This window comes from Hemiscyllium ocellatum, chromosome 7 (genome assembly GCF_020745735.1).
Source record: "Hemiscyllium ocellatum isolate sHemOce1 chromosome 7, sHemOce1.pat.X.cur, whole genome shotgun sequence".
NCBI classification, from domain to species: domain Eukaryota; kingdom Metazoa; phylum Chordata; class Chondrichthyes; order Orectolobiformes; family Hemiscylliidae; genus Hemiscyllium; species Hemiscyllium ocellatum.
In genome coordinates, this window is record NC_083407.1 from 12,875,836 (window position 1) to 12,903,032 (window position 27,197).

At 41.6% G+C, this 27,197-nt stretch overlaps 1 protein-coding gene across 1 annotated transcript in view; it reads right to left on the reverse strand.

Annotated features, from left to right (window-relative positions):
* pdia5 (protein disulfide isomerase family A, member 5) overlaps positions 1 to 27,197 on the reverse strand; it is a 118,459-nt gene that overhangs the window by 56,465 nt on the left and 34,797 nt on the right. The window contains exons 7-13 of the mRNA XM_060827807.1: positions 23,701 to 23,761; positions 20,396 to 20,463; positions 17,707 to 17,798; positions 12,081 to 12,152; positions 11,327 to 11,463; positions 5,380 to 5,450; positions 5,022 to 5,185 (exon numbers count right to left, since the gene is read on the reverse strand). Coding sequence (XP_060683790.1) covers positions 5,022 to 5,185; positions 5,380 to 5,450; positions 11,327 to 11,463; positions 12,081 to 12,152; positions 17,707 to 17,798; positions 20,396 to 20,463; positions 23,701 to 23,761 — 665 coding nt within the window. The remainder of the gene's footprint in view (positions 1 to 5,021; positions 5,186 to 5,379; positions 5,451 to 11,326; positions 11,464 to 12,080; positions 12,153 to 17,706; positions 17,799 to 20,395; positions 20,464 to 23,700; positions 23,762 to 27,197) is intronic.

Sequence of the window (27,197 nt, forward strand, 5' to 3'; positions counted from 1 at the left end):
GGCGGCGAGAGAGAGAGGGGGGGGCGGCGAGAGAGAGGGGGGGCGGCGAGAGAGAGGGGGGGCGGCGAGAGAGAGAGGGGGGCGGCGAGAGAGGGGGGGGGCGGCGAGAGAGAGGGGGGGCGGCGCGAGAGAGAGGGGGGCGGCGAGAGAGAGGGGGGGCGGCGAGAGAGGGGGGGGCGGCGAGAGAGGGGGGGCGGCGAGATGGAGACACAGACAGAGGGAGACAGAGGGGGGAGAGAGACACAAACAGACAGAGGGAGAGACAGCGAAAGGGAGAGAGACAGAGATGGTGGGGGGATGAGGGGGAGAGGGATAGAGAGAGAGGGGGGGAGGAGAGAAAGAAAGCAAGAGCGTGTGAGAGTGCGAGAGAGAGCAAAAAGAGACAGAGACAAAGTGAGGATCTAGTAGTTGGGGTCTTAGTAGTGAAAGTCTCAGCTACTGCAATTCGAGTCAGGGTCCACAAAAGGGGTATAACGGGAATAGTATAAATGTCTGAGAGTTAGAGAGGGAGAGAGAAAGTTACAAAACCTTCTTTGGCTCAATGTCAACTTATATTATTTCTGTGAAGTGCCTTGACATGCTTGAATTAAGTTCAAGGCACTGTGTAAAGGAAAGCTGATGTTATGTTTCTGCTTACTGGGCAGGGCAGGTGGTCAATGCCTGGTGATCAAGACTGTTTTCAGGTCAAAGTAAAGGGAATTTCCTGTAGTACCTGATCCTATCACACCTGATGGGGGGTTGGTTTGAAAAATATTACAAAGCTCAAAGGTTTTCCAGCACTGTATCTTTTACAATAGCCCCCAGCATCCAAACAAATATATACCTGGGATTCTACTGGCAATAAACATTTTCTCAAGCTTATTCAAGTTCTGCCTTAAATTGCTTTCATTGTATATTCAGTAAGTGCTTCCATAAGCATCAGCTTGATATGATAAAATGCTTCCAACGTTCAGCAGCAGAGGTAGAAAATGTCAAGTGTAGGATTTGGATTTCCTGCCAGAAGCTGCTCGGGGATTTTAATAAAACAGTTCTCTGAGCCAGCTGTACCTCTTGTTATGCTTTTAATAGATCAAAAAAAATACACAGATTTCTGAACAGGGTGAAACAGAGATTGCCTAATACCAAGAGACTGAAATTTCCATACATTTTCCACAAAACTGAATGGATTAGGCTGACTCTCCTTCCTGTCCTGTTACACAATTTAATTAAAGGTTTATAGCATTGAGGATTCACTCCTCACCCTTTGTCATCAAAATGTCAAATTAAAAGTAATTAGTTCCACTGTGGCTCCTGGTGAGTGACATTGCGTCTGACAGTCCCTTGTCTGAAGGCTCACTGGAGCAGTTCAATGGAGTGATTTCATCAGTCAAAAGCATGTCGATACCACCCCATGAACCATCAAGGGCAATGAGTAATTGGGGAAACTTCATATTGAAAGCAGTGTGAAGCTACTTGATGATGAACTAGTTGCTGGCCAGTGTACTGGGGTTAGGGGAATGAAGGGTTGTCAATGACAATTCCAATGCTCTCCATTCACCCAATCTATCAATCTGAGCACTCCCAAAATTCTACTGCCTGTGTAGTTTAACTTGACCAAATTCACCTGTTCACCTCAAGTGTACGACATCAATTATCAGTTCAGCCACAATACTTTAAAATTTTGCACATGTTCTCAAAAGTCACCAAGGTCTTATCCCTCTCCATCTCTAAAACATCTTCTGGCCATACAACCTCTTATACACAATGGTAATCCGAGGGAGTGTTGCTGAACAAAGAGACCTTGGAGTGCAGGTTCATAACTCCTTGAAAGTGGAGTCACAGGTAAATAGGATAGAGAAGAAACAGTTGATCTTCATAATTACACCGGCACCACTCCCCACCTCTTCCTCCGCTACATTGATGACTGCATTGGCGCCACCTCATGCTCCTCATCAACTTCACCAACACATTCCACCCTGACCTTAAATTTACCTGGACCATCTCTGACAACTGCCTCACCTTCCTGGACTTCTCCATCTCCATTTATGACTTGACACTGACATTTTTTACAAACCCACCAACTCCCCAGAGCTACCTGGATTACACCTCTTCCCATTTTACCTCTTGCAAAAATGCCATCCCGTATTCCCAATTCCTCCACCTCCGCCGTATCTGCTCACAGGAGGACCAGTTCCACCACAGAACACACTAGATGGCCTCCTTCATTAGAGACCGCAATTTCCCTTCCCACGTGGTTAAAGATGCCCTCCAACGCATCTCGTCCACATCCAGCACCTCCGCCCTCAGACCTCACCTCTCCAAACGTAACAAGGACAGAACGCCCCGGTGGTCACCTTCCACCCTACCAACCTTCGCATAAACCAAATTATCCACCAACATTTCCGCCACCTCCAAAAAGACCCCTCCACCAGGGATATATTTCCCTCTCCACCCCTTTCCGCCTTCTGCAAAGTGTTCCCTCCGTGACTACCTGGTCAGGTCCACGCCCCCCTACAACCCACCCTCCCATCCTGGCACTTTCCCCTGCCACCGCAGGAACTGTAAAACCTGCGCCCACATCCCCTCCCTCACCTCTATCCAAGGTCTTAAAGGAGCCTTCCACATCACATCCAAAGTTTTACCTGCACATCCACTAATATCATTTATTCTATCTGTTGCTCCCGACGCGGTCTCCTCTACATTGGGGAGACTGGACGCCTCCTAGCAGAGCGCTTTAGGGAACATCTCCGGGACAGCCGCACCAATCAACCACACCGTCCTGTGGCTCAACATTTCAACTCCCCCTCCCACTCTGCCGAGGACATGGAAGACCTGGGCCCCCTTCATCGCCGCTCCCTCACCACCAGACGCCTGGAGGAAGAACGCCTCATATTCTGCCTCGGACCACTTCAACCCCAGGGCATCAATGTGGACTTCAACAATTTCCCCATTTCCCCTTCCCCTACCTCACCCTAGTTCCAAACTTCCAGCTCAGCACTGTTCCCATGACTTGTCCAGACTTGTCCTACCTGCCTATCTCCTTTTCCACCTATCCACTCCCTACTTTCCTCCCTGACCTATCACCTTCATTCCCTCCCCTACTCACGTAGTGTACTCTATGCTACTTTCTCCTCACCCACACCCTCCTCTAGCTTATTTCTCCACGCTTCAGGCTCTCTGCCTTTATTCCCGATGAAGGGCTTTTGCCCGAAATGTCGATTTCGCTGCTCTTTGGATGCTGCCTGAACTGCTGTGCTCTTCCAGCACTAATCCAGAAAATAGTGAAGAAAGCGTTTGGTATGCTTTCCCTTATTGGTCAGAGTATTGAGTACAGGAGTTGGGAGGTCATGTTGCGGCTGTACAGGACATTGGTTAGGCCACTGTTAGAATATTGCATGCAATTCTGGTCTCCTTCCTATCAGAAAGATATCGTGAAACTTGAAAGGGTTCAGAAAAGATTTACAAGGATGTTGCCAGGGTTGGAGGATTTGAGTTATAGGGAGAGGCTGAACAGGCTGGGGCTGTTTTCCCTGGAGTGTCTGAGGGGGGACCTTATAGAGGTTTACAAAATTATGAGGGGCATGGATAGGATAAATAGGCAAAGTCTTTTCCCTGGGGTGGGGGAGTCCAGAACTAGAGGGCATAGGTTTAGGGTGAGAGGGGAAAGATAAAGAAGAGACCAAAGGGGCAACTTTTTCATGCAGAGGGTGGTGCGTGTATGGAATGAGCTGCCAGAGGATGTGGTGGAGGCTGGTACAATTGCAACATTTAAGAGGCATTTGAATGGGTATAAGAACAGGAAGGGTTTGGAGGGATATGGGCCGGATGCTGGCAGGTGGGACTAGATTTGGTTGGGATATCTGGTCGGCATGGACGGGTTGGATGAAGGGTCTGTTTCCATGCTGTACATATCTATGACTCCAGTCCCTCATTTTCATTAAAAACTGAAAAAAACTGCAGACACTGGAAATCAGAAGCAAAAACAGAAATTGTTGGAAAAGCTCAGCAGATCTGGCAGGACCCGTGATGAGAAATCAGAGTTAGTGTTCCGGGTCGAGTGACCAGTTCTGAGGAAGGGCCACACGAGCTGAAATGTTAACTCTGATTTCTCTCCACAGATGATGTCAGAGCTGCTGAGCTTTTCCAGCAACTTCTGTTCTCATTTTCATTACTCCATCACTGGGCCTTTAGCTACTGAATCCCCACCCTAAACAACATCTCTTCTTATAAGACAATCCTTAAAGCCAACCCTTGCTTATGCAACTTCTGTTAACCTGCAATAATAACTCACTTAAGTGGGTCAGTCCCACATTTTGCTTGCATAATTTACCTTATGAAGAACCTTCACATTACTTTACTGAAACAGCAGAAGGTTAAAATGTAAAGAATCGTTTTTGTCAAATGGATTGTCTCTTTAGACCCAACTAGGGCATCTACCTGGGCACGAAATCTTATCTAGAGACAAAAAAAACTGCAGATGCTGGAGTCCAAAGTAGACAGGCAAGAGCCTGGAACAACAGAGCGAGCCAGGCAGTATCAGGTGGTGGAGAAGTCAACGTTTCAGGTGTAACCCTTCTTCAGGGTTGGGGGTGGGTGTGGGGGGAGCTACAGATAAAGGATGTGGCAGAGGCAGGGTGGTAAAGTGGGGATAGGTGAAGCCAGGTAGAGGGTAGGACTTGGTTGGTCAGTGATTGGAATGAATCCAGTCGGTGGCAAGGAGGAGTGGAAGGGAAGGGGACAGGGTGGGAAGGGAGTCAGGGGATGGGAAGGAAGGTTATTTGAAATTGGAGAACTCAACTTTGAGTCGTCCTGGCTCTTATCTAGCACTCTTCAGGCAAGACGTCTGGCCAGAGTGCGTGACTTCAGTGCATCACACATCAAACACAAGCCTGGTACCCACCCGCCAATCATCACATCATCTTCTGTACTACTTGTCTTGCCTTTTGAGATGCCCTGCACCCAAGCCTCGAGTCTTCAGCCTGGATTCGTTAAAAAAAAGCTGCAGAAGCAATGATGCATTTTGTTCGAGATCAACAACATACTTGTGGAGCCACTCGATGATCTTATCCTTGGTCCGCAGATGCGGAAGTGTCCATTTCTCTTCGGTATTTTCAAAGTACTTGAGAGTTGGAAAGCCAGTGATTTGATACTTTTCTCCTAAGTGCTTCTGAGTTGTGACATCAACTGCTGCCAACACACCCGGACTCTAGGATAACAGAGCAAAACCATTAAAGCAAAGGAGCAGGCAGACAGAAGGGAGGAAAGATAAGAAGGTACACTGAAATTTTGCAAATAGGGAGAGACTGGCATCATTCGTTCTTAGGTGCATTATTCTCACTGACCAATAACTCCGGCTAAAACAGCAAAGTTTTAAGAAAGAAAGCACAAACATTTCCTTACATCTCTGTCATTATTCAACACCTCGGCAGCTTCCTCATACTCTGGCTTCATCTTTTTACAGTGACCACACCCTACAAAATTGGAAACAAAAACAGAATTCAGAATGTACCCTATCTCAGAACTAAAGCTCCAGAGAATATCAGCTCAGTCCATTATTTCACCATAAAAACCAGCCCAAGGTTCTTTCTGATAATTTTACAGCAGCCAGAAATCTAACAGGTCAGAAGGTGTTACCAAATGGCCTAGAGGGGGCAAAAAGAAAGACAGTGACAAACCAAGCTTGGAAGAGCAATGCAAGTTGTGGTAAACTGGAGACCAGGATTAAATAGCAAAAGTGCGAAGACTGAAGAATGGTCTGGGATTAATCAGCAGCAATCAGCAAATACATTTGCAGAACATTTCTTGAAGAGATTAAGTTGGTGGGGTAAAGTACACAATTTTTGTGGGTAGGATAGAGTGGCGGCACAGTGGTTAGCACTGCTGCCTCACAGCGCCAGAGACCCGGGTTCAATTCCCGACTCAGGCGACTGACTGTGTGGAGTTTGCACGTTCTCCCCATGTCTGCGTGGGTTTCCTCTGGGTGCTCCGGTTTCCTCCCACAGTCCAAAGATGTGCAGGTTAGGTGAATTGGCCATGCTAAATTGTCTGTAGTGTTAGGGGTAGGGGTATGGGTGGGTTGCGCTTCGGTGGGTCGGTGTGGTCTTGTTGGGCCGAAGGATCTGTTTCTACACTGTAAGTAATCTAATCTAGGAGTATAGAATGAAGTACATACATGGATGGTACATGGATGGCAGAAAGATTGAGGTTGATAGGCAAATTATGATTTTCCCAATCAACAGTTCCTACCATTTATTTTAGAAAAGGCAAAAACAGGTATAAATTCTTCTTTTAATATTGTCAGTTATATTCCCCTCTGAAACAAATCCTGCCTTGAAATTTGTAATTTGAAAACAAAAGTCAGCATAGCAGCATCACTTCTGCTATGAAAAAATAAAATTCTGGCATTTATACAGAATCTTCTGCATCACTGGATGCCTCAAACTACAACAAAGTACCACTGACGGAGGTGCAGTCTCTGATGTTACAGAGGAAACAGCAGCCAATTTGCACTCCGAAAGCACCCACAAGCAACAGTGTAATAAAAAAAAATCCGATTTTTAAAAATTAGGTACTGATTAAGGGATAAACAGTGCATAAGAGATGAACGCAGGGTCTTACATTTATCCGCAACGGGACACTCTGCAACAGTCTCACTGGAGACAGAAGGTTGGGACATTAAGCATAAAATTAAACTGGCTGCTCCATGCAGTCCTGAAGGAATGTTGGGCTTTTACAGAAGCCACCTTTTGGATGAGGCATTAAATTAAGTCCTGAATTCACCTAATAAGTGGTCTCCTTGCACTCATTCAAAAAACTGCAGAACTGTCTCTGGTGTCCCTCAAATATCAATTAAAAAAAGATTATCTAGCCTTTATCATATTTCTTTTGGGGAGCTTGCTACCTGTACATTAAGACCATAAGACATAGGAGTGGAAGTAAGGCTGTTCGGCCCATCGAGTCCTTGTGACATCAAGAATTCATCAATCTCTGCCTTGAAGATATTTAGCATCCCGGCCTCTATTGCCCTCTGCGGCAATGAATTCCACAGGCCCACCACTCTCTGGCTGAAGAAATGTCCCCGCATTTCTATTCTGAATTTACCCTCTCTAATTCTAAGGCTGTGTCCATGGGTCTTAGTCTCCTCGCCTAATGGAAACAATTTCCTAGCGTCCACCCTTTCCAAGCCATGTATTATCTTGTAAGTTTCTATTAGATCTCCCCTTAACCTTCTAAACTCCAATGAATACAATCCCAGGATCCTCAGCTGTTCCTTGTATGTTAGACCTACCATTCCAGGGATCATCCGTGTTAATCTTTGCTGGACACGCTCCAGTGCCAGTATGTCCTTCCTGAGGCGTGGGGACCAAAACTGGACACAGTACTCCAAATGGGGCCAAACCAGAGCTTTATAAAGTCTCAATAGCACAACGGTGCTTTTATATTCCAACCCTCTTGAGATAAATTGGACTGCATTGTTTCTTACATAACAATAAATAATTCAACTTCAAAAATATTTAATTTGCTATAAGGTGCTTTGGGAGGTCTTGTGGTCGTGAAAAGTGCTATATAAATTTGAGTCACTTTTTTTTCTCGAAATGGAGGGACAGGGCCCAATGGAAACTGCTAGAGTGAAACACATTTTGTCAGCTTTGCCGACAAACAAAGTCAGCCACTAAAATACTGCTAATGAACACAATACTGATTATTGAACTTCTATAATTAACAGTCAACGATTTAAGGAATGAATTTAATTGGAAACTAAATAGCAATATAAATTGTTTAATCTCATTTTAGTTAGAATTGGCCAGCTGACTGCCTCAGTGTTAATCAGATAGGTTCAGTGCTCAACAATTATTTCCATGTTTAATAACTTCCTGTCACTGTGACAATTACCAGCTGCCACCTCAGCACTGCAGACAGTCTGACTAACATGCACCTGTCAACTGTTCAAGTACAGTTGAGAGAATCGGGATTTTAAAACTCTATAAAGGACAAAAGTGGAGGTATTTTAGGCTTGTTTTAAAAGACTGAACCACTGTTTCCAAAGTGCTGCATTCATCCAGCTAGCTGGCAAATAAGAAGAAAAAACTATTTTTATATTAAAAATCACACAACAGGAAATGGCCATTTGAATTATTTTGCCTCTGTAAGATCGTGTTAGCGTCCCTATCTCTGGAATAGAAGGTTCAGAGTAAAGGATGTGACAGTCATGGAGACCAGAGTGGCTGGGTCTCCTTTCCTTGGAAGGGGGAACACGGAGGGCTGAGATCTTATAAATCTTCCCTCCATCACAAGGTCTGAAGTGGTGATGTCCACACATGACTGCACAATGTTCGGCATGTTTTGCAACTCCTCAGATACCGAAGAAGTCCATGCTCAATTGCAACAGATCCAGATAATATGCAGGCCTGGGCTGACAAATGGCAGGTGACATCTGAACCACACAAGTGCCAGGCAATAACCATCTCCAACAAAAGAGAATCGAATATTGCCCTTTGCCATTCAATGGTATTAACAACACTGAACCCTGACGATCAATACTCCTGGGGTTCCCATTGATCAAAAAATGAACTGGACTAGTCATACAAGTACTATGGCAATAAAATCAAATCAGAAGCTAGGAATCTTGCAGCAGGTAACTCACCTTCTGATTCCCCAGAGCCTGTCCACAACCTACAAGGTGCAAACCAGGTCTGTGATGGAAAAATCCCCCAATTCAGTAGCTGAGTGCTACTCTAACAACATAAGCAGCTTGATACCATCCAGGTCAAAGTAGCCCACTCAACGTGTTTGCTGAAGTAGTGCCATTCAGTCTCTCCATCATCGATGCTCAGTAGCATCAGCATACTGAATAAACAAGATGCATTGCAGAAATTCATCAAGCTCCCTTAGACAACACCTTTTGAACCTAGAAGGATGAGGGCACAGATACCCAGAAACATCACCGCTGGCAAGTTCCCCTCGGAGCTACTCAGACTTGGGTGTACTTGAAAGTTGTTCTGGGATTTACATATTAATGAATTAAAACCTGCAACCCATTCTGAAAGATGAAAGACTTAATAGCAATCTACGTTCGTTCAATATATTCTATCAGTTGCATGACACAATGATCTTGCGCCTATAAATTCTGTGTCTTATGATCCTGCCCCACTAGCTACCTGACAAAGGAGCAGCGCTCTGGAAGCCAGTAGTTCCAAATAAACCTGTCAGACCATAACCTGGTGTTTGTAATTTTTAAACTTTGAAAATATACCACCATTCCTTCAGTGTCACTGGGTCAAAATCTTGGAACTCTCGCCCTAATGACATTGAGGGTCTACTTACAGCTTATGAACTACAGTGGTTCAAAGAGGCAGCTCATTAGCAACTTCTGAAGGACAATTCAGAATGGTCAGTAAATGCTGGTTCACACAGTGATGTCCACATTGCAAGAGTGAATAAAAAAATGATTACAATTATAAAATGTATCAGCATGATAGATGTAGGGAAAGTTTTTGCAACTGGTAGTTGAGATAAGAAAAAGAAGCTATAAATATAAGATAGTCACTAACAAATGCAATAGAGAATTCAGGAGAATTTTCTTTATTCAGAATATGAAACTCAGTACCAGAAGGAGCTGTTCAGGCAATTGGCACAGGTGAATTTAAGGAACAGTTCCATATTCTGAAATGGTGGTGGAATAGGAACAGTGCAGGCTCATATGAAGCATTAATTATGGCATGAACCCAATGGGTAGAACACTTATTTCAGTGCCGTATGGCCTACGCAATGCCTAACTTTTCTCTTTTCAATTTTTTCCTTGCTATTACCCTCCATAATCTATTTCCTTAATGGATAAAACAGTACCTGAAGCACAGATGGTCAGTGAAAACAGAAGAGTCACATATCGAAATTTATTGTATTATCACTGGCAGGGTTGTGGTGGAGCAAGTGGCTTTGCACAACAGTCCTACATTGACTGGGTGCTATTTTGATAACAACCAAAAACTCATTGCTCTTGGCAACACCAAAGGTCAAAATGTTATAAAACTGAAAATAACAGTCAGTGATAACTAACCCTGTCATGTCTCATCTATTTATGGCTGAGGCGGATTGACTTGGCTGGGTTTGATAGCATTTCCTGTTGAAATGAGGTTAAGCAAATTATGTTGCTGTTCAGTTCCCAAATGTCCCTACCTCATGGAATGCCAATTATAGAAGGTCAATAATGAGCTGTGTTGATTAACAGCATTTTAGGAACTTGTCACAAGATGACTTGATGCTGTGCATCACTATTTTTCAGTCTTTGTTTCTGCTGAATTGTTTTTAAACCACACAATCCCAGGGATACATACAAACCGAGAGACAAAACACATTGATGGTAGCATTCTCAGTGACTGCCTGCATCAGCCCTGATCATTTGCAGAATAAATTCTGAGTTTGTTTTCTTTATATTAGTTGAATGACTTATTCCTTCTTCAGAAAATTTCAAGGTTTAGATGGAGAAAGAGATGGAATCAGATGGGTTAACTATGTGAGTAGAAGGTGATTTCCTGTTCAAAAATAGAATTGACCATCTTCCCTGAAGCTTGAAAAAGCAGAAACTGCTGTAACATTTCTGTCCTTGTAAGAACAGTTTCTGACAACCTGCAAGACCAACCCCAGCTGTATAGCAGTGTTAAAGTAATTAAACAAGCCAAAGCACATCACAGGAGCATCAAATTAAACCTGACACCAAAGCACAGGAGGGGGGTTACTGACGGACCTCCAGCACACAACACTTCCTGCCAACTCATACACCATCTCTCTCAGAACATGGCATCGCTAAAATAGAGTGGCTCTTAATGCAATGCCCCCAACAGCCTGCAATGGAAAAGACTAAGGCTGGGGACAGAGTAAGGGGCTCCCTCCTGAAGAATCTTTGGGGTCAAAACGTTAATTGTGTTTTCCTCCAATCAAGATAATCGACTGTGATTCTTAGTAACATTTCAAAAGAAAAATACTATGGAGGACCCAAGCCAGCTGAAAACTGAAATTCCTGGCATATAACAGATTCAGCAGCCACTCTGTGAACTACACACAGAGACAATGTTAGGGCAGATAAGGAGTATCTTAAATCAAAGTGATTGGTTGAGAGTTTCTGAGTCTGGGAACAGTCAAACTCTCAATAACTACCATTGAAATCCATTGTTTTCTGGTGAGGTATGAGTCCATATGATGTAGTAGGACTGCAGATACATCAGACAAGAAAGATCCAGAGCAACAGTGCAATTTTAAAAGTGGCTAAAACCTGAAGTATCCATAGTTCTTACAGAACAGGCCCATAAGCAGCAAGTAAAGGCTGACTTGCATTTAAACTGCAACTTACATGGCGCATAAAACATCACAAGTACGGATGGGTGTTCCTTCACAAACCCATCAAAGGTATCATCTGTTAAATGAGACACTGCAGATTCCTGCTCTGCCCAGGGGATCTCTGGGGCCTTGGGCTGTGCTTCTTGGGGTCTGGTGGCAAAAGAAATGCAACTGTGTCACACAAAATGAACACATCAGATAAACTAAGGTGCAAACCATCCATCAACTACCAAGCGCGAGTTGATGTCGTTTTCATTCTCCTCCCTGAAAACAAACACATTCCTTTGCAGAGGAGATTAAGAGTGACTCTTCCTGTGGTTGAGTGTATTTAGCTTGGTCACAGTGAAGTTCGTATAGCTAAGAAAGGTTAAAAGCACAACAGAGATAATTTTATTCCAGTCATTAAGCAGCACTTTTTTTTTGTTGGAGGCACTTGACTATATTGCAAAGGAGCCTGTGATACATGATCCTTTAGATCCAGGAACAAAATACTTCCAGATACAATCAGCTATCGCTAAATATTTGTTTAGATGAACGATAAGGACATTAACAATAACTGAGTTATGATGAAAACATGCCCAATAAAATTGAAGTAAGAGCCCGATTTAAGAGGATACATAATCTCAGTGTAGTGAAGCTTTTCTATTCCCCAATGCACTAAAATAGGTTGAAAGGTGAAAACAAAATTGTCCTTTGTGCCATGGTAGTAGAGTCAGCAAGGCACACTTGTAGTTTTCTTTATACATACAACGCTTAATGTTACTTACTTTTTCATCCATTCAACAAAATCTTGGGCAGTAGCTCCATAGTTTTCAAAATTAAATAGAAATTTTCCCTTCCTTTTGAAAGAAATCAGAGAAAAAGAAACAACTCAATTATTGTGTATAACATACAACATTGCACAAAATTCAACCAATTTATAAAGAAGGACAGAGAGCCTGAAACTATGGTATCAAATGGGCTGAAGGGACTTCTTCACACAAAAGTGTCTCGTGATTGTGTCATTATTTCATGTTTCACTTTTTCCATTGAAATATTCAGATCCTTGGATGTAATAGCTACTCAAATCTATATTTTGTTGTCAAAACATCAATGAATAAATGTTGCAGTAGTCAAACCTCAGGGCTCACTTTAAAGGAACAAATGCTGAAATGGCATATGGGCATAAAAACAGACATTCTTAGTCTCCAGGCAAGTCAACTCAGGTTGAGATACAGTTCTAAAGCCTTAATGCATCATCCAAAGGTGATTATTTTTGCAAATGATAATCAATGAAAGTTTTTCAACCTTGAACTTATTTTTGCTCTTTATTGAATGAGTGGTGAAAACTGGGTCAACTAGATAGAGTCTTCCCTGTTCCACGGCAACCAGGAGATGAGGAACAAGACTTGCACTGCCAACCACAGGACAGCTACACAAATGCAGGCAACTCATCACGTAACTGTGATGTAATTGAGACAGTATATTGCTCTGTTATTCCATAGATTCCTATTTACCTTGGAAAAGGTTAGCTCAGTTGGCTGGATGGCTGGTTGGCAATGTAGAGTGTTGCCAACACAGATTCAAGCTGAGGTTACCATGAAGGATGCTCCTCCTCAACCTATCTCCTCACCACCTGGTGGTAAGTCTCAAGTTAAACCACCACTAGTTGTCCCCCTCTAATGAGAAAGCAGCTCTAGTCTGGTAGGACTATGGCGACTCCATTTACTTTTCAAGCCTCTTTAAAATGACATGCCAAATTGAGGTACCATCTACCCCCCTCAGGCGGATACACAAGGTCCCATTGGACCTTGTTGAAGTGGAGCAGGAGGTATTATCCCTGCTATCTTGACCAACTTTCATCCTCCAACCAACAACACCTAATAGATTATCTGGTCATTACCTGATACTGGGATCTTGATTAGCACAAAATTCCTGCCTTGTTTCTTGTATTAAAAGAGCAATTATACTTCTAAAAGTATTCCACTGGCTGTGAAATGTGAGGTCCTCAGATCCACAAAAGTCAGTAAGAACCATCTTTGGACTAAAGCAACCATCAAGATACCTGCCATAACTTCACCATCCATCGCAAAGACTATGGAAGTGGTCATTTACATAACTTTAGAAATCACACCTTAGATAGGACAAATAAGCTATTCATTTATCATAAAGAATAGAAGGAAGTAACACACTCACACGCAATAATTAGAAGCACTATACATGCAAAAATTTGTCAATTTTTAAAAGTTAAGGCTGTTTGACTTTCAATTTTAGAGACAGCAACCAAGATAGTCATGTGTTTAAAAAAACACTTTAAAATTCATAATTTGTCAGTTGCTGTGAAATGACTCTTGGAGCAACTTCTGAGAAGAGAATTTTAAATAGGTCCTCAGGAAGCGATGGTAATTCTAAAACAGCTTTTACAGTGATCAATTTTAAGAAACACTGTTAAGATGATTATATAAATATACTTCAGAAACATTTTCTAATTTGCTCAAATTAACAAATGGCAATCAGTCTGGGCAAAATTCCAATTAAAGTTCATCGACATTCCCAAAGGATCTCAACTGTAATTGCCATGTTTAATGTCGAAAAATTATTTTTTTTTCCCTGTCAAATAGTCCTATGCAAATGATTTATCCCCCCACACAGCCCAGAACTTCAGTATCAAAATTTGGAGTGTGAATTCCATCAAGAAATAGCACAACTGCAAGGCAAATAGCGATCAGTTGAATTAAGCAGATTTTTATTCCATTCATTCCTAGTTACCTTTCAAGTCAAATTCTCATCATCTGAGCACAAAAATACTGCTATCTAGACGACAGAAAAAAAAGTAGGCCATTCTGCCCTTTGAGCCTGCTCCTGTGTTCAACAGGACCATGGATGATCATCCAACTATTACCCTGCTCCCACTTTCTCCCCATACCCTTTGATTCCTTCATAAGAACATGAGAATTAAGACCGTCACTCACTTTCTCTATTTTCTCCCCCCTTTACAAGGCTAATAGGACTCTGGACTTTATAGAAATCAAAGTTCACAAGAAAGAAAGTTAATACTCAACTTTTGTAAACCACTAAGCATTGTGACCAGTTCTGTGCACTGCACTTTAGATAGGATGCTAGGGTCGTAGGAGATTTACTAGAAGGGCACTAGGGATGAAAACTTTAAGTCATGTGGAGACTAAAGACCTTAGGGATGACTTTGCTTACAGAAGAAAAAGTTGAAGTTAGACTTAGGAGAGATAGTCAATGCGTTGAAGGGCACAAATGAAGGAAATGCCATTTCCAATGGCAGGAAGGTTGATGTACAGAAATCACATGCTTAAGACAATTGGGAAAAAACAGAGGGAGATGAGGAATATCTTTGCATGCAGCAAGTTGATGTGATATGGAATGCACTGCCTAATCAAGAATACTGTCGAACTAGGTTCAACAGTAACTTTCAAAAAGGCAATTGAATAAAGGGTTTTTACAGCTCTGGAGAACGAAATAAGGATTTTGGGATTGCTCTTTGAAATCTGTGACAAGAGCTAAATGGTCCCCTTTTGTGCAAAACAGTTTTACAATAAAATATAATTTCCAAACCCATATCACCTTAAACTTGACTTCGATGTGCTACAATTGGCCTGAACATTCCCAGATTTGCAAGCTAATGCTTTCGTGAGAGATTGCAACCCAGTGGAATATCCCAACTGCTCCCATCCACCCGGAAAATGAACGAGAGAAAATGCGGCATGCATAGATCATTGGTAATGCGATTCATGAAATGGCCAACTTAGTGATTCAGCTAACAAGCTGAGATGCACCAAAGGAGTCAAAGCTTGCTGAATTTTACACTAGTGCAAGCTCACAATGGCTTCAGCGGAGAAATGAGATAAAAACGAGGTAGAACAATCAGTACTTTTATCCCCCATACTTCAGCAATTTAATATTTGTACTATCCTTGAATTACAAGTTGGGCCCATTCAGAGATGGCAAACACATCAAGAACCAGAGATACTTCAGAGATCATTAGGAATTGAACCAAATTAAACACTTAGTCGTTTCAAATAGACACCAACCTAGACAGTGATAGATTCTTCACCAGTCATGTACTTCATAATGATCAGGTGGGTTTGGAACAACTGCCAGCCTATTTGAACTTGGGACCATTGCTACATTAAAAACTGAATGATGTACTTATCAGAGTAATCATTAATACGAGGATAAAGACTGGGGCAGAATGCTTCTTTCCCAGCAATAGAAATGTTAATTTTCTAATCTATCTTTTCCTTTCCAAATTCTTAACAGCTCTTACAGACAACTCATCAAGTCTTCAAGCATCCAAACCTGCGACCTTAACCACTGGAAGGCCAAGACAGAAACTGTGTGTGTATTCCCCCAAAAGCCACAGACTATTTGGACTTGGAACTATGTCGCCATTCCTTCACTGTCACAGGGTCAAAATCCAGGTACTCCCTTACAGTACACCAAGTGTTCCTACACCACATGAACTGCAGTGGGTCAAGGTGGCTTGCCACCACCTTAAGGGAAATTAGGGATGGGCAATAAATGCTGGCACAGCCAGCGTTGCCATGCCCACATACCATGAAAGAATAAATTTTAAAAGAAAACAATTCCGGCAGAGAGAATAAACAGAAAGACAGATTTCCACTGACATAAACACCTTATGTTCTCAAATTGTCTGAAACCACATTATAGAAGATTAAACAAAAAGAATTTTTTAAAAAAATCAGACTACAACGACTATTTCTCAGAACACATTATGGCAATGATGTGTTTGCTTCTAACTTATTCCTTTCTGTCTTTAAGATGATATATTTTGTACTCTATTAGGCCACATGTAACATCTCCATTTGGCAATCACTCCAAGTATTCTGAAGGGAAATGATTAGTTAAACCCTTGTAGAGTCCAATTGAGTCTTCTCTTTCTCCCCTCTAATGCACTGTCTCTGGACTCTCCGTGAATCTGTCAGTGGTTTCCTTTCTTCTCCACATGCTACTGCTTTGGCAACACAATTTGCAGACTTGGGGCCCAAATCCATCTGTCCACTCAAAATAACCATTTTTACCTCTCCACCTTGGTGCTGTCAGGCTGCTGCCCAACATGGTGTCCTGGATGAGCTTCAATTCATTCCCGTTAAATATTGGAATGATTGAAGACATCACTTCAAGATCACAAACTGTGTACATTGCTACTAAAGACAGCCACCATCACCAACCACTAACACCTCCCCACCCAACCCAAACTCCACCTCCCCCACTCAGGTTAAACAAGATTCTTCATATTCAATGCCCCCAAGGTATATGACCACTTCCTCCTCCTCACAAAGACTATTGACTCCTTCCTCCTCCTTTTGTGGGGTGTCAGTGGCAAAGTAGTAATTTCATTTGACTGAGACTAATGCTCTGGGGTAAGAGTTTAAATTTCATCATGGCAGCTGATGGAATTTAAGTTCAATTAACCAATCTGGAATATGAAACTGGTCTCAGTGATGGTGGCCATGGAAATAATCACTGATGTTGTAAAAATCCATCTGATTCACTAATGTCCTTTAGGGAAGAAAATAAACATTTTTATCTGGTCTGGTCTGGCTCACATGAGACTTCAGACCTACAGTTACATGGTTGACTCTTAACTGTCCCTCTGAAACAGCCTAGTGAGCCACTCAGTTCAAAGGTTTAAGCATGGGCAACAAATGCTGGATTTGTCTGTGATACCCACATCCGATGAAAGGATAAATAAAAAAAAACTGCCTGCCTCTATCCAAGTGTTATTTAAATCTGCATGTACACTTTCACCAAGGCTAGTTTAATACTTTCTTGACTGCCATGTCATCCTGCACATTCTTTAACGTCCCCTCATCCAAAACCCCACTGACCATACACTTTCCCATACTGTCTCGCCCTCACTGACCTACATTAGTTCCCAATGCTTTAAATGCAAACTCACACCTTCATCTTGGCTTGGTTTTTTCACTTCTTCACCAGCCCCATATTGAGATTGCGAAAGATGCCACATTAACCTAGGTTTGTCTTTTTTTTCCTTTTTAACCAATTTGGTTAAATTGGTTTTTTTGTCCTATCTTCTCTGCCACAGTCCATTTTTGCCCAATTATTCTTCGGTCCAGCACCCTTGGTATCTTTACCTCCACTGAATGCAAGGAGGCAATATTGCCAAATAATAGCCAGTACATTTTTGGGCGCCCTCTTCTTTGAGTAGTGTGGGGGAAGAAAAGCAAGACAAGACAAAAAACCTCAATAAGATGGTCAATCTATATTTGTCACATAACTCAAGCTCTTTCAATTGACATTATTATTGTTAATCTGCCTGCAAGAAGGAAATCACACAAGATTGTTTAGATCTGATTTTCTGAACTCAAAATATACCTTGAAGATTTAGCAACAACTTACTCAAAGTAACAGAAGGTCGGATATCCTTTGATGTTGAATTCCTGTTTGATTTCATCAAATTCAGATGGATGGACATTCATTCCAGCCATTACCTGTTCAGGAAACAGTTAGCATTAGAATTTATAAATCACTTGTAGAAAATTGGTGTTTAATGAATTCAAGATGAATTGATAATCTACAGCTCTTAATTATTTTGAGAATACGTGTTTTTCCGGACATGTTCCAAGAGTTGGAATGCCCAGTTCTGTGACAATGAGGAATCTGCTGAGCAGAAGGTAGTTTACTCTTAGTCCCAGAAACCTGAACTAAAAATAAAATATTTCTGTTCAGTCTAGGTTAAACTAACAATTAAAACTCCCAATTGTTTATTTTGCTTCAATCATTGAACAGACTGGGTGATGCAACAAGACCCAGCTGGGAAAGACCAGATAGTAGGCCACAACAGAGTTAGTAGAGCTGGGTATGGGAAGTTGTGAATAAAACAGTGACAAGGGGCAGCTGTGGGATATGGCAAAGGAAGTTTATAATTAGTGGCTGAGATCTTGTGGTGCTTATTAACAGATTCCTTATGACTGCTGAGAACACTAATTCCAATTCCTAGTTGCTGTCGCTTGGTCAATGAACACAACCCTTATCACGAGGGGACAGGGAAACAACTAACGTTTCAACTTGAAATCCAATTGCAATTAGTCAACTTACAACATAAGGTGGCATAACTGCTCCCTAACTACTTTTAATTTTCCTGCCCTTCATACAAACGCAAAATGTTTGCATTGCCCAATATTAGATACACGCCCATCTTCATGTTGAAAGCGTTGACGGGTGTGTGTGTGTGTGTGTGTGTGTATATGTGTGTGTGTGTGTGTGTGTGTGTGTGTGTGTGTGTGTGTGTGTGTGTGTGTGTATGTGTGTGTGTGTGTGTGGGGGCGGGGGGGGGGGGGGGAGGTGCTGCTCCAATATTAATAGTGTTCAAATCAGAATATTCAAACTTTTGGTTCAGAGAATCAATAGTCAAGATCAGAAAAGTTTTTCAGTTCAGGTTAACCAGTTGCCTGAGCAGAAGTGGTTTCTACTCTATAGAGCTTCTAAGCTTCATGCATTTGGACAGAAATTTTCCAGTGGTTCGAGTTATAAAAGAGCAAGCCATCTGAATTGAGAGGGGGTCATGTAAGTGGACATGGAACAGAATTATAAAAGAAAAATCGGTTCAACCAACCAAGTCAACGAGACTGGAATGTGTCAGTTAAGGAAGGATTTAAAAATCTGAGATTGGAGTATAGCACTCTAGAATTGAGTCTCTAACAAATGTTTTTGGTAAACAGATTTAAATTTTGTTTTCATATTCGTGTTAAGGTCTTTCTTACTATAGTTTACGTGGCCTTATTTGGTTTCTTTTCTTATGTGCAGCAACAGAACATAAGTTTATGAAAGAACAACTGCAGCCTCATCTGAAACCTCAGTAACTGACCACCATGTTAACCAATCACAAAATTTAAATCTATCAAAGTTAAAAATCACACAACACCAGGTTATAGTGCAACAGGTTTAATTGGAAGCCCACTAGCTTTCAGAGTGCCACTTCCAATTAAACCTGTTGGACTATAACCTGGTGTTGTGTGATATTTAACTTTGTACATCCCAGTCCAACACCGGCATCTCCAAATCATAAATCTATCAAGCCAGGGTTCACTCTAGGATCTGCCTTGTCTAGTAATACCATCAACTGGGATCCTAAAGCATGAACAGCTTCTTTATGAGACATTTGATGTTCGGTGTGTGTATTGGGGATGGTGCTGGAAACCACTAGATACCATTTGCTAGTTCATCTAAACTCGGTTCTGTCAGCTTTGAAAATGTGCTTCACCTTGTCAAACTTGGACGAATTTGATGACTGTAACCTTGGTCCCATCCACTGGGAACCCAGACACAGGCATTTTGGAGTAACTAAATGGAATTAAATTCCAGTTAGGTAGCTTCCTGTCTGCCACTGTCAATCCCAGGTCTTGGAAGACAATGATCCAACCACCAAAGACTTACTGACTAATTTCAGGCAGCTCCTCAGTCCTAGCAATGTTACTAGGAGCAAGATCACTGCTAGTACTGTTGAAGTCTTGAGAACAGGAGCATTGCTGGAGGCACAGAGACAGATGAGAGAGTCTGGTTTATGGATCAATCAAGACTTGGCAGTGTGAAGAGGGGTGAGAGATGCTGAGAACGGACTGGAGTACACTTTTAGTGGGGCAGCCTACGCCTGGTAGGTCTCTCTGTGGGGTATACATTGCATAAATCAGCAGATCCAGCTCTTGCAGGTTGAAAGTGTGCGCTACATGGGAATATTAAGGCAGAAGAAATGTTGATGCAATTTAACAGTAACATGAATTCAGGCTTCAAATTAGAGAATCGAGTGAATATGAAATGACATTGTGCAGAATGATGTTAAGTGATGACATCCTGCATGGGATTTTCTTCCTGGGTTACAAAATTTTAAACACAATGAAACAGGATTATGTACTTCATTACTGCTTTAATTCCTGTGCATGCTAACAGAAATCCAACTGGTTGAAAAACCTGATCAGGGTAACCGAGTCACAACGAGACATCCAATTATAACGATCTGTGCACAAAGTAAAAACTGACAAGTCTGCGTGCATGGTGCCTTTTTAATAGACCAATGAAATGTAATACTTACATGGGTGCCCTTTAGCTCTGTGGCAGCTTGTTGAAAGGCTGGCATCATCCGCTTACACACCCCACACCCTGACACATGGGGGAAAGGGCAGGTCAAAGGCAACAGCAGAACAATAAACAGAAAGAGAGATAAACATTGCGCTAAATGAGTCAATGACAGATTTAACAAATCACTTCACCACACTCCAATGCATACATATTATAGCTCAGCAAGTGCCAGTTCTTCAAATGAAACTGTTCAATCCAATCACTTTCTCTCAACCCCTCTTCATCTGCTTTTGTATTTTTTCATGCACCAATTCTATTTTGAAATAGCAAAAAATAAGAGGTGGCGGCTTAATACAGGCAAAAATACACAGGGTCTTTGATTGTAACGGTAGGAATAAATGTTATTTTAAATTAGTTCAAGGCTGACTCGACCAGAATCTTTTGCCTACTCTTAACAATTCACAAGGCACTTAGACTGAACCACATTATTACGGGTCTGCAGTCACAGGTAGGCCAGACCAGATGAGGATGGCTGATTTTCTTCACTAAAGGACAGTTGTGAACCAATTGGACAAGTAGCAGGCAATTGACAGTAGCTGTGAGGTCACCATTACACCAGTTTCTAATTTTAGATTTGATTGAATTAAAGTTTCACCACCTGCCATGATAGGATTCAAACCCATGTTTGTGGGATATTAGCCCTGGATTACAATTCCAGTAGCATTACCACTATGCCTCCATCTCACTCATTTTCCACTGGTAGAGGGGTTTATAACAGGAGAATATATTAGAATAACTGGCAGGAGAGCAAGAGTAGGAATGAAAATGCTGCTTACACCAAGGATTAAGATCCACTGTAAGAGCAATGGAAGCCGATTTCACAAGAACTTTGGGTATTTACTGAAAAAAGCTGTAGATGGATGAAAGCAAAGGATGATTGTGGGACTAAATTAGACTGTTCTTTCAAAGAGCTGGCATAGACATGGTGAGTTGAGTGGCCTCTTTGTGGTTTAAGATTACATGACTCACTCTTCTAGTCCTTGTCCTCAATTTAAACCTACGTTTTCACGATTCCCCAGTCAGTGGAAACTGTTTTACACTATTCACCTTCCATTTTGAACACCTTTAATCAGGTATCTCTACTTTAACCTTCACTAATCCAATGAATAAGGTCCACATTTGTTCTGCCTGGTTTCAAAATTCAGAGATTTGCATTCACACAATTACTTGTCATTCAATATGGTTTAGTTATTTATCTTCCATGGTTGTTAACATTCTTCATTGAGCAGCTCATACAAATCCAGAATTGCATTATATTTTGCCATTCGTAGATAGCTATTTTCCTTTTCAACACAGCTTTCATCTACTTCTCACCTTTGAAAAGCTCCACATAGCTGAGATTACACAGTTTCTCCACTTTCTTGCTATTCAGGACTTTCCTTCGTTCATTATCCCTTTCCCAAAGATGTACCAGTCCTTGATTTGCATCTACACTTACCTGCCCACACTGCTCAGCTGTTTTAGATCTCCCAAAGGACAATTCCTGAAATGTTAATTATGCTTCTCCCTCTCAATGCAGTGTCTGACTTGCCAAACATTTCCAGCATGTTCTTTTTGTTTTTAGGTTTATAGAAATACTGTTCTTTCCTACACTTTCCTACATTTAGCTCCTCAACCAACTTCAATATCATTTCCCTTGTGCTTACATCCAAGCCTTGCCTTGCAATGGAATCGTGAAAAATTAGTGTAAGGGACCCATTACACCTGGTTTCGCAGACATCAAAAGCAAGCCTAAAATGTAGCGCCACTCGGGAACCAAGTACAGAAAACACACAGTTGGTTAATGATCCGGTTGCAACTCATCTCACTAGGCTTGTTCACTATGCAGTTCTAATGAAGGGTTATGCTTGAAACTTTAACCCATCTTTGTCCCAAAGGAGATCTACCAACCATGCAATTCCAGTCTTTTGTACTTGTAAGTTTCTGAAATGCGTTTCCTATCTATTTCTAGTAAGCTGTTCTGTTCATTCGATAAAAGTATGGTTGCCAGAAAAAAAATTGAGCGCGCCTTAAAATCAATGCAGAACAGCATATGCTCACTCAACTGTGAATCATTATGTCTTACATTTCCTTTAAACTTTGCACAGCCCAAGAATACAGATATGGAAGTGCATTGCAGAATTGTCGATACGAATTGATGCTCATGATTTTATTATTAAAAATCTGACAGAAGCATAAAGAATTGTGCTACTAGGAGGTGAAGGTGCAGTGGATGGGAGAGGCATGGGGTTTAAAAAAAAGAGGAAAGCATTTAGGGGCTAAATCAGATTCCGGGAAAACGGCCGGAAAGAAGCAACAATAAAAGAAAACACCAAACAATATTGCAAGCTCTTGCAGCACTCACATTACTCAATAAACACATCAACTATGCAGCTTCTTACAATCTGAAGTTAAAAACACAAAAGCACGAGCAGCTGTTCCAGAATGAAAATAAGTCACAAAGCAACAAAACACTGACTGAGTAACAGAAGGCCGAGAGGAATCTTGCTGTTTCATTACCATCAGGGGTTGCAGCAGTGCAAACAGTGTAAAAAGTATTCTTTGCAAAAATAGCATGCAATGTTTTTCGAAGCAAATTCCCTTCACTCAGTTTCTTTTTCTCTCCTGTACTTCAGTGTGGACTCACAAAATGCAGGAGAGGGGACCTTGAAACAAAAGCAGTCACCCATAATGCACAACTCAAACATAGGAACATGAGGCCATTCAGCCCTTTCTGTCATTTAGTTAGATCCTGGTTGACCTGCATCTCAACTCCATTTGGTCAGCTTTGTTTTGTAAGGTTTAATTTTCTTGGCTAGCAAAATCCAATGATCTTTGTCTTGAAAATTTCAATTGAACCCTAGCCAAGGTGTATGGTGGGGGCGCAAAGAAAACATGCCCACTACCCTGGGTCTGATGGTATGATATTTGGCATTGGGAGACAAGGATGAAACAGTAGTATCCAAAACAATTGCTAGTTCCACTGCATGGCGATCAGGATAAGGAATCGTGGTTGATGCCAACTACACCTATCCCAGACATCTCCCTTTTGTAAAGATCCTTGTACGTGGCTTTTCAGATTTTTTTTTCCTGACTGGTAGCGTACAAAGAGTTTTCTTGTTAGTTCCCACAAACACTGTCCCCCACCACTGCTTTCCACGCAATTGGAACACGCCACCACTCAACACCTGAGTCATGATGGTACAGGCAATGGAATAAATAGATAGTGTTATACCTGACTGGCTCAGAATATGAATGCATGCACAGAGGAAAACTTACATGGTGCATAGAAAATCATGAGAATTGGTCGTTCCTCCTTCTTTATCAGCTTTCTGAATTCCTAAGGAAAAAGCAGTAGGATGACTACAGAAAGTAAGGCAATACATCAGAAGTGTGAGAAAGACAGGAAGCCTGCAGTCTTAAAAGAAATTTAGTACAAAATAATTCGCTTTGGTGCAGTCCTAGGGCATTGCTGAACTGCCACGAGTTGCATATCTTTTTGTTAACTTGATGGTGCCTTACAGCACCAGGGTCCCGGGTTCAATTCCAGCCTCGGGCTACTGTCTGTGTGGAGTTTGCACATTCTCCGCGTGTCTGCGTGGGTTTCCTCCAGGTGCTCTTGTTTCCTCCCACAGTCCAAAGATGTGCAGGGCAGGTGAATTGGCCATGCTAAATTGCCCATTGTGTTAGGTGCATTAGTCAGAGGGAAATGGGTCTGGGTGGGTTACGCTTTGGAGGGTCGGTGTGGACTTGTTTCCACACCGTAGGGAATCTAATCAGATAACAAGATTGCTGGCTGAGGTGAGTCCTGAAAGATCCTATTTTGATCTGCAGAGGAGGAAAGCGCTGGCCATCAACTCTCATACCACATCCTATAGTACTGAAACAGATTCCAAGGTTAGCTATCACATTGCTATTTGTGGGACAAAGCTATGCTCAAATTGGATGTCATCTTTGCCTGTAACAGAGTGATTCAAAACGGTAATTCAATGCCTGTGAGGTGGCTTTGGAATTCCTGAAGTGGTGAAAGGATTCCATTAACATAAAAACAAACTCTTACTTAGAAAAAAAAATTGTATTGCAAGAAAATGTCTCCACATTTTTGGAATGTATTTCTTTACCCTGTAGTTAGAAAATTGGCAATAAAGGGGGAAAGGAATGATGGACATATCACTGGCTGCTGAATGATTCAGCAAGTGCTTCTGTTCAAAATAAGGAACTGCATTGCTCTGGGCTCTCTTATCATGCTTATATGAATATTCAAAATTATTTTAAAAATATTTTAGATTTTTAAAAAAATTCCATTTAAAAATTTCTTACAGAAGATTGCTTTATTTCTGTTGGATCTCAAATCCAACAACTTGGTGAAATTGTCTAAACATTCTGGGCATAATATAAGAACAAAGTTTAATTTCACCTTTATAAATGTGGAAGTGACAACATGCAGCTCTGATGTTTTGGAGATGGGATTTAAATATTTGGACTTGGGTACATTGGAGGAATGGAGAAATATATCCAGGACAACAGCAAGAAGAATAAAAAGTGAGACAACAATGGAGCTGTCCCAGAAGTAGGAAAGCAATGCTTTCTGTCTCTTTTCGGGTCTCTCTGCCACCAGTGAGGCAGTGTGAAAAAGAGAGTAACGATGGTACTAGCTGTATCAGCATTTGGACACCTAGTACAGACAGGAAAGGCTGAATTGCCTCTTTCTGCACTGTAACACTTCTGTTTCAGCAAAACAGACATTTTGATGAGCAGTATGCAATCTCCTGAATAAGTAGGCTGGAAAGTCAAGCCATGTTTATCCTCAATTTGACCAAAAAAATTGCATCTCTAACTCTGCGAAAGATTCAGACTGCAAACAAAGCACCAAACATCTTCTGTGAAACTAGATTTGTTGGAAATTTAAGGTGCAAACACAAATAACTTATTTCAAAATATCTGCAGGCCATTTTTTAACATTTCTCTACCTGTATGTCACTGTGGTTCACATGTCTCCTAAGCTTGTCTTCTACTTTCCACAGACTTTGTAAACACCCCATTAAGTAACGCAACTGAGTTACTCCAATATTGTAAATTTACATACATGAACTCAGGACACCTGGATGCTAACTCCATGCTATTCTTGAATTACAAAGTTAAAAAATCACACAATACCAGGTTATAGTCCAACAGGTTTAATTGGAAGCACACTAGCTTTCGGAGGGACGCTTCTTCATCAGGTGATAGCCCTCCACTATCACCTGATGAATGAGCGTCGCTCCGAAAGATAGTGTGCTTCCGATTAAACCTGTTGGACTATAACCTGGTGTTGTGATTTTTAACTTTGTACACCCCCGTCCAACACCGGCATCTCCAAATCTTGAATTAACAAGGTTAACAGGTTTCACATAGTTTAAATCAAGCACTGCAATCAAGTGATCCAGCATCCACTACCATTTATGGAAGAGAGCTCTAAACATCTACCACCTTTTGTGTGTAGAAGTGCTTCCTTAATGGCAAAATCCTGGGGAGTGTTGCCAAACAAAGAGACTTTGGGTATAGGTTCACATTTTGTTGAAAACAGTCAAAGGTAGCCTGAGTAGTGAAGGTGGAATATAATATGTTTGCCTTCATTAGTCAGTGCATTGAAGATATAGCTGGGAGGTCAAGTTATGGCTGTACAGGATGGTGATTAGGCCACTTTTGGAATACTGCGTTCAATTCTGATTTCTCTGCTACAGGAAAGACGTTGCAAAACTTGAAAGGTTCAGAAAAGATTTACCAGTGTTGCCAGGGTTGGAGGGTTTGAGCTATAGGAAGAGGCTGAATAGACTGGGACTATTTTCCCTGGAGCGTTAGAGGCTGAGGGGTGACCTTTTGAAGTTTATAGATTTATGAAGGGCATTGATATGGTGAATAGTCAAAAGTCTTTTCCTCAGGGTAGGAAAATCCATACCTAAAGGGCATAAGTTTAAATCTTTGCCCTCTCACCCTAAAAAGGACCCACAGAGGGTGGTGTATATGTGGGATGAGCTGCCAGAGGTGGTGGTGGAGGCTTGTATAATTACAACAGTTAAAAAGCATCTGGATAGGTATATGAATAGGAAGGGTTTAGAGGGTGTTGGGCCAAATGGGACTAGAATAATTTAGAATATTTGGTTGACATGGACACGTTGGACCGAAGGGTCTATTTTCATGTTGCACCCCTCCATAACTCTAAGTGGCACAAAGAAACAATCTTAAGGGGGCAAAGAGTCAAATCAGAAGGTAGATCTGGGATAATTTTAAGTAACTATTTATTCATGGGTCAAGAGGATTCTCTGGTCTGATGTTACACGTTGTTATTGTTTGTTTCAGCTATGAAGGCCCACCATTCTCAAATATTACCTGACATGAGTAAAACTAGAAAAAGCTGAACTGTTTTAAAGATGGTTGAATAGAAGACAAAAAGCAGCTTTTCATTTATAAAACATCTCACAAAAACACACCACAGCCCCAAGTGACATGGATTGAATTAACTTTGAAATGCAATTATTACTGCTACATTGGTAAGACAATCAGCCATTTTGCACACTAGATCTCGTTAACAATCAAATGAATTGGTTTTCTTTGATGCTGTTCGTAGTGTAGTCAAAAACATCTCATGAGAAAGGTAAAGATCAAAAGTTGTTTTTTTTAAGACGATGACATCTTCCATCTAATGTGTGGTTTCTCTGTTGGTACAGAACCAGAGAAGGGAGGGGGGGGGGGGGGGGGGGGGGGGGGGGGAAGAAAGATAGCCCACACTTCAGAAT